At 58.8% G+C, this 7,961-nt stretch overlaps 1 protein-coding gene across 1 annotated transcript; it reads right to left on the reverse strand.

Annotated features, from left to right (window-relative positions):
• Positions 1–2,925: 2,925 nt before the first annotated feature.
• LOC138922080 (ral guanine nucleotide dissociation stimulator-like) lies at positions 2,926–5,923 on the reverse strand. The gene is made up of 7 exons (XM_070258907.1): positions 5,824–5,923; positions 5,557–5,610; positions 5,064–5,138; positions 4,467–4,499; positions 3,980–4,101; positions 3,670–3,773; positions 2,926–3,344 (listed from the first exon to the last, which is right to left on the reverse strand). Exons 1-7 carry the CDS (start codon positions 5,884–5,886, stop codon positions 3,187–3,189), a joined length of 609 nt encoding a protein of 202 aa, XP_070115008.1. The 5' UTR covers positions 5,887–5,923; the 3' UTR covers positions 2,926–3,186.
• Positions 5,924–7,961: the final 2,038 nt, after the last annotated feature.

Here is a 7,961-nt window from a genome sequence, read left to right on the forward strand (position 1 = left end):
CTTTGAGGGATCGTGCTGTCAACAGAGACCTTTTCCGGCATCAGCAACGTGACAATAAACCGCTGCTTGTTAGGACTTGATTGTCTATTGGAGGGATGGAGCTTGCAGTATTATGGAAATCCTCTTTAGAATTGCTTACCTTCACGTGACAGATTTATCAGTTTCTGAGAGTGATGTGTTAAAATAACCTAGGGTGGCGCAGGGCTTAAACTGGCCCACTCCACTTTGGAGGCCCGGCATTGGCACGTTCGGGTCACGGTTGTGGACATTCACACCGCTTATCGGGCCATGCTGTGGCAGACATCCCACGTGTTAAATAGAGGAAGATGGGCACAGATCTTAGCCCAAGGCTAGTCTTCCTCAAGCGAAAAAAAAAAAAAAAACCGAGGAAGATTGGCAATGGATGTTAGCTCAGGGTGAATCTTAGCCCTTGGGCATCTTCAGCTGTGGTCATTTGCAAAATATGTAGACCATGCATGTACTGGGCAAGCCCAGGCAGGACAGCGCAGCCGGCCTCCCGCCTGGGTGCTTGGGGCTGCTTGTTGTGGAGCCTCTGCTGGAACCGTCTGGGTGGATTCAGTGCAGAGAATGATGACAACGGACTGCCTTGCTTCACCCTCAGAGTTTCCCCTGAGTTTTCTCCATCTTGACATGCAAAGCAGACACTGTCTGGAGCCCTCGTGTTCCTCTGGGACTCGGGCTTCCCTCTGCTCCTCAGCCTGGAGAGGAGGAAGCCCACGTGTGGACTTCAGGAGATTCCTGACCGCGTTTTGTGGGCTAGCACGTCCTGGGCTTGAAGTCCCCAGGGAATGAGCAGAATCCAATCCAGGTAGGACTGCCATGACCCAGACCCTTCAGGAAGGCAGGTTATGGTCCCCTAACCAGGCAGAGCACCATGACCAGCCGCGGGGTTTGTGGAGGGCGAAGGGAAGATGAAATGGGTCCTGGAAGAAGGTGCTTATAAATACCAGCTACCGAGAGGGAACCAGCTGCAAAACCGTGCATTTGAGGAGTATGAGTATTATTTCTTGATTCTGTTTGGAATAAGTTAGAGTGCATGATATATTTGTGTGTGAGTGAACATATATATATAGCTCTCTCTCTAAAATTTATATCAAAGTAACATAAAGACTGATGAGATACAGGTGCTGCACATGTGGGCCTCTTTTTGCTGGCGATCAGTTCATTTTTGGCCATTGGAAGCCCAAAGAGGCAGCGAGTTATTGTCCTCTGCCGTCTGGTAGGCTCATGACAAACAAAGCGCTGCAACCAAAGGGTCGGCTCTCAGGAGCCTCACGGCCCTGTGAGGGAAACCCCTTGGACACGGTGTCTTCCTCCTGGGCCTGCACTAGCCTTGGGACTTGGCACTTCTCTTTCTCTGTGGCGGGAAGGTACAGCCGGCTCCGGCTTCCATTTAGAAAGTCACCTTCCTGGATGGCTGTGCCATACCAAGAAGGGCCTGGGCTGCTGGGAACCAGCATTTCTCCTCAGCTGCTGGCCGTACTGAGGAGGCCTCCCTGGCAGGGTTCACGCTGCTGTGTGTCTGGGTGACACTTGCAGCCATCAGAAAGGAGGGGAGAACTCAGAAGGGCCAAGCACTTCCTGTGGTCCTAGTCTTACAGGGTCTTTCCCGGGGTGGGGTGGGGGGGGGGCGTTCAAAATGCCAGGTGGTAACCCTCTAGCTCCTGGTCACCGGGTGGGTTCTTGGAGTGAGCTCGGAGCAGTGTCTGCTCACCACCAGACTGGAACCATTTAAGTGTTTTAATTTTGTCAGGCTGTGTTTACCCGTCATCCGTTTGCTTGCGTTCCCTGCTGGACCCCTCAACCACCCTCCTCTCACGACTCATCTCTGAAAGCTTCCAACGGGAAAGGTTCACACCCACACCATAAACGGAGCATAAGGCTGGGCAAGAGAACACAGCCCTCCGAGGGGCTGCATGGTTTATAGGCTCAGGTCCTCCTGCCCCGTTAGGATGAGTCAGAAACAACATGCCTGAGTGTGTGAACAGGTGATTGCCTGAGACCACACACCTCAGAACCACAGGGGCCCAGATGTCACCCTGGGCAGCGAGGGAGAGTATAGGTCATTCTTTGGCCAGGATTAGGGTATCTAATGTTTGCAAAGCAGACTCCACCCGTGATCCGTCAGACCCTGCCAGGGAGGAGTGGCCACGAGGTACGGGACAGAGAGGCCGAGGCATTCGAGGGAATTTCTGCCCTTCCAAGAATTGCAGAAGGAAGTGCACGGAGGCAGGAAATCCTGGTGGACAAGGAGCAGTGATGCGTCGGGAAGGATGCCCAGATGTAGCCTTCAAAGCTGCATCACAGATCTGTCCCCCTGGATACCAAACTTGCAGGGAAAGGAATTCGGAGCCGTGGACCAGGATCCCAGAGGATTCCAATCCAGGTGAAGGGTGAACATGGAGCCCCCAGAGGGGCCGGGGGAGGGAGGGTCCTGCCTGCCCTTAGTCCATCTGCACATGACCTTCTCCGGCCTTGACCCTCCACATGCACGTTTTGAGCTTTTACATCGTTCTCTGCACTTAGAGCTGCTGCTGTCCAGAGCCTCATTAGAAAACGACAAGTTCCTAACATCTGGTGAAGAGGAACCTCCACAAGAGAAGCCGAAAACGTGGCCTCTCCTCCAAAGGGGTGGAAAAGCAGCCACTGTCCTGGGGCAGGTCGTGGTGCTGGCCCGTGCCATTTTAAAGACACCCGCATTCCAGTGGTTGTTGCTCTGCCTGTGAAAGTACCTCCACCCTCTAAATGCCAGGAGCTCTGGGTGCTGTCTCTGCTCCTGGCCCACGTGAACCACACTGAAATGAAGCCGTCCTCTGAGTAAGGGGGGGCGCGGAGGTGTCCCTCAGTATCCAGGGAGGGGCCTGGCCCTTCTCCCTTCTCTCACATACAATAAGCCGAGACCCTGCAAGATTTCTTCATTCCAGGAGGAACGCGAGAGTCTGTGTCTCCTTGACACGAGCACAGGAGGGGAAAGAACCAGACCGTGACTCGCAGGCTGGAACAGAAACAGGATTTTAACATCAAATTCAAAACTAGCACTAACTACTAACACGAAAGAAATACGGCCCCTTCCCAAGTGGTAAACAGGCGCTGGGGTGGAGCTGCCAGGCCTGTGGGGTGGGGTCGTCCCCTCCCTCTTGGGCTCCAGGGCTCCCAGGAAAAGGCTTAGAATGTTCTTCTCCCCATCAGCATGGGAGGAGCCGGCCTGGGGCCCCGCGTGTTTCCCAGCCGCGTCCCCGCCGCTGAAGAGCAGGCTGCACTCGAGCTGTTGGAAGGACCGGGATCTGCCACTGTTGCTGGGTTCTGCGTCAGGGGTCTGGTGACTGAAGAGAAGACACTGATGATTGGGGGGGTCACACCAGTATCCCAGCCCAACACCTCAGCCCCACTGCATTCTGCTCCAAACCTTGTCCTGAGTGTTCAGTCAACACTACCCCATTGTCCCTGACATGGGAGCTGGCATTTCGCTTCCCCCATTTCACAGAAGAGGAAGCTGAGTCCCACAAAGGTCAAGGGAATTGTCCCTCACAGGCCTGGTCAGCAGTGGAGCTGGGATCCCCGTGCCGGCTGTCCATCTCCCTAGGCCCGTGCTTAGCCCGAAGCTTTCCGGAGCCCCTGGCTTCAGTCCCTGCCTGTCTGGACACTCACCGAGCCCTGAGCTGAGAGACGCGCGGTTCTTCTTGGGCAGGAAAAACCGGCGCATCTTGCCGGCCCTCTCCTGTGGGGGCTCCAGGTGGCAGGACAGGCTGTAGCTAAAGGACAGAGGGGACTTTTCAGCTACCGGGAGCCACACCTCAGGTGACCCTCCCAGAGACGGCCAGCAGTTGGAGTCCCAGGGCCCCACGGGTGACCATGCGACAAGCCCCGGGACTGACCCGGAAGCCACGGGCACGGGCTCCCTGGAGCTGGCCATCAGAGAGAGTCCGCCTTGCCCTCACCAACTCCTGCCCCGCCTCACCTCTCATCCTCGCTGAGGGGCTCCATGGCCTCGAACCAGGCCCCAAATCGCTCCTCAGCCTCAATGTGGTAAAGATGGACTGCCTCCTGGAGCAGGAAGATCTGCTCGGTGACTTTGAATTCCTGGGAGAAAGGACATGATGCAGACGGGGCCTGGGTGGGGGACCGTGCTGGGGACTCAGACAGGTGAGAAGAGGGTCAAGGAGCTGGTCTGGGGTCTTGGCCCACATGGGAACCCTCCTTCCCTCCAATTCCGTGCAGGACTTGCTCGTTCTCACAGTTGGCTTGAAATAGCTCCTCCTGCAGGAAGGTGTCCTTGGTGCCAGCCCCTTCCCCCACGCACCAATGGGACGGCTTTCCCAGCTCTGGGTGCCGAACTCTCCCAAGGAAAGCAAGGCCCAAGGCATCGGGCCAGAGAAGGTCTTCCCCGGAGGAGTCTCTGATTGCCACAGCCCCACCCTCCGCACGGGGAGGCCACAGCTGCTCACCTCACTCCTTTTCTCAAAATTGATCTCATTTCCCTGGAAGGCAGAGAGCCAAAGCCCATGAGCAACAGCCCCCTTAGCCCATAGCTAGCCCCCGTCTCCACCCTTTCTCAGGTTGCACTACCAGCAGGGTCGACCAGGGAGCAGGCGCTACCAGAAACGGGAATGGGTCCCGGGCAAGACTCTGAGCTCCAGAGCAAGGAGGCCACGGGGCTATGGCTCAGGGACATTCTAAGACAGCCCTCTCTGACAGACAGACAGACTGAGGCCTCAGGCAGGAAGGGATGCTCAGCCACTCGTGTGCTTCCTGCCTTGGAGGGGCCTGGCTTCACTCCCTGCAGGGGCGGGGCCTGAGGGAGAGGCTGAGTCCAGCTCAGACACACCCTCCAGCAGCTCCGCAGTCAGGCAGCCTGGACTGGCGGCTCACCTGGATCCTATATTCACTCATCACTAAGATGGCCATGACACCCAGCTCCCGGGGTGGCTGTGAGGCCCTCACGAGAGGACTCTGCCAAGGGTTGTGAGCTCAGGCCTCAGTGCAAGTCTCTCCTCCCAAATCTCCGAATCCTGATCCCCAGCTCCACCTCCAGGCTCACTCACCTCCAGGTAATCCTCCATGTTGGTGTCCAGCAGCAGTAGGTAATTGAGGAATGTGCCAAGGAAGGGGATGAGCCCCTGTGCCAGCGGGGTGGAGACGGTGATGAGATCCCGCTCTCAGGAGCCGTCAAAGACCTCTCCTCCACTCCTCACCCCAGCCTCCTGCCCAGCCCAAGCTACCCACCTAGGCGGCCTCCCCCCAATTTCCTCCTCTTCTCTCCTCCAGGAACCCCAAACTCCTCCAGGCACCTCCCAGCAGCCGGCTCTGGCAAAACCCAGGGTACGTGGTCCCCGCCCCTCCCTGTCCCAAATCCGTTGTGCGCCCATCCGTTCCAGGCCTCCTCCTGGTCACTTCCAATGCAGGCATTTCAGGTCTGTGGCACCAGGAGCAGGGCTGGAGGAGAAAGGCTCCCTCTCTGCTGGTAGAGACCTCCGGCTAGGAAGGGGAGTCCCCTCTCCTGCGACTCCTGGGCCCCTCCTCCACAGGCACCCTTACCTTCTGGGCACCTGTGGGGCCCGTCTCCAGGCTGGTCAACATAGAGGTCGCCTCCTGCCAGGGTGTTGACAGGGCCAGTGAGCCGACGCTCCCCTCCAAGTGTCCTCCCAGACCCCTCCCAGATCGGGGACCCTGGACATGTGGCCCCAGTCACCTGGTGCCCCTGCGGCTCCCGCCTCCAGGGTGCTCTGATTCCAGAGCCATCCCAGCTCCAACACTCACTCCTGTGTGACCTTGGGCCCGCCCAGGCCTCCCTGAACCTGTTACCTCGTCTGGAAGGTTTGACGAACTCTGTCTGCCTCCCACAGTCTCCTGAGGCCCAAGCGTCATCTGACCGTCATCACTGCTCTCCGCTCAAGCCTGCCTCTGGAGCCAGGTCCAAGCTCCCCACATTCCTCCCCACCCTTGAGCCTCGGCACCCACTGTGAGGCCTGCACCACGGCTCATCTCCCTCTGGCTCCCAGATGAGGAGACCAAGGCCCACACAGGGGCAGGGACTTGCTCAGGGGGCCCCAGAGGAGAGGCTGCTCCCCCTCCCAGCCACAGGCCCCTGTCTCCTCTGCCTTCACACCACCCTCTGCCCAGCCGCTGACCACAGTGCTGTCCTCGGGACTCTCAGGCTGTGTTCGGGCCCCCAGCTGGGCCGAGCCACGGATGGAGGGAGATGAGGTGTCTCAGGAGGCCTGGTCAAGTGGCTTCTGCCAGCCCCAACGCCCAGGAGTCTCTGATCCCAGGCCGAGGCCAAGGCCTTGCTAAAGCCCTCAGCTCCCTAGGATCCCCTCAGGGAGTTCCCCTGCACAGAATTCTTTCTTCATCCGCTCAGGATGGGGACCCCGAATGCCACGTCTGACTAGCAGGGGAGGGGGCGACCAGGGCACTGCGGGGTGGCATTTCCTTTCTGTTTTACGAGGAAACTTCTGACGTCTGGGCGGGAAGGATCCCTGAAGAAGCCATCAGTTCCCTGGGCACTTGCCCTTGCCCTCCGGGGCACATGTCATCGCCAACAAGGACCTGGGTGAGCATCCCACTGGGACTGTCTGCAGCGCCCACTTTAGGGGCCAGAGTGGGGAGTCACCGAGGGGACACAGATCTGTCCCAGGTCCAGTGTCCGTCCCAAGGCTGGGAAGCCCCTGAGTGCCCCCGGCCCGTGGGATCCGGCAGTGCCCATCCCTCAGGCAGGCAGGGTGCCCTTCTTGCGAGGCACAGTGAAGACAGAAGGAGCAGTGGGGCCCTGGCTTCCTGAGCACAGACTGGGCTGACTTCGGAAGAAAGGAAGCCCGCCCACTCGCTCCAGCCAGTGGCCAGGAGGAAGATGCAGGGCAGCTGATGGAGCAGCATGGAAGCCAGACACCGGCACCTTCTGCCAGGTCCTCAGCCTCCTGGAACAGTCCAGCCCGCACCATTCTATCCCATGCCCCTGGCCTCCTGTCCCAAACTGCCCCCACCTGCCCATGGAGCTAGCACATCCCTCTTCCTGTCCATCTTTTCCTGACCAACTTCACGTGACAGGAGAACCAAAGCTCATCCTGCCGGGTCCCCTCCCCTCTCGCTCCCCCTCCTTCCAGATGTGCAGCCTCCGTCTTACCTTCACCAGCTGCCTCCTGCTCACCCACTGGTCTTTGATGAACCTCTTCAACTTTCGAGAGCTCTTCCTGAGGGGAGAGGAAAGGAGGAAAGAAAACCCGGGGCGGTTGAAGGCGAAATGCCTTTGGCTGAGAACCCGGAAGGTTCAAAGGGCCTGGGGCCTGGACGAGGGTTTTCCCCGGGTTCTTCGGAGCTCTGAGGTCACCGTGGGACTCGGGTGGAGGCTCTCCTGCGGTCACCTGGGGCCTCCATTCCCACTCCGACTGAGCACATTGTTTCTAACAGCGTTGGTTGCCGATGAGGGCTCCGTTGCTGCGAAGTACACCCTTGGAAATCTCCAGTGTGGCTCAATCCAGGATGTGACAAGGGGGGAGCCACTGCCTAGGGTCTCAGAGAGTCTCAGAGACCCGAGCAAGGAGGCCAGTCCCCATCCCTAGGGTCCGCTGCCTCCCAGATGGTCCTAGCTGAATGAGGGGTCCATGGCAGTCGCACGGGGGATGTCTGGTCCGCCCTGGTGGTGCTTGGATGGAGCACGGCCTACCCACCTGGCAACTCGTCCCCATGTCTTTTGCAGACGGCTGATGGAGGGGCTCTGCAGAGCAGACACGATGGCACGCAGGGACGCATAATTTCCAAGGACTCGGCACTCCTGAGGAAGGGAAGGGAATGAGCTGCGACGGCGGGCTGGAGCCCTGCTTCCTCTGGCTTGTGTCCCCTCGTGGGCTTCTGCTGTCCTGGATGAGGCAGATGCCCAGGGAAGCGAGGGAGGGCACACCTGGGAGCTGATGAGTAACGCTCGCGGGCAGGAAGATTTTAGCTCA

Source organism: Equus caballus, unplaced genomic scaffold (assembly GCF_041296265.1).
Source record: "Equus caballus isolate H_3958 breed thoroughbred unplaced genomic scaffold, TB-T2T haplotype2-0000448, whole genome shotgun sequence".
NCBI classification, from domain to species: Eukaryota; Metazoa; Chordata; class Mammalia; order Perissodactyla; family Equidae; genus Equus; species Equus caballus.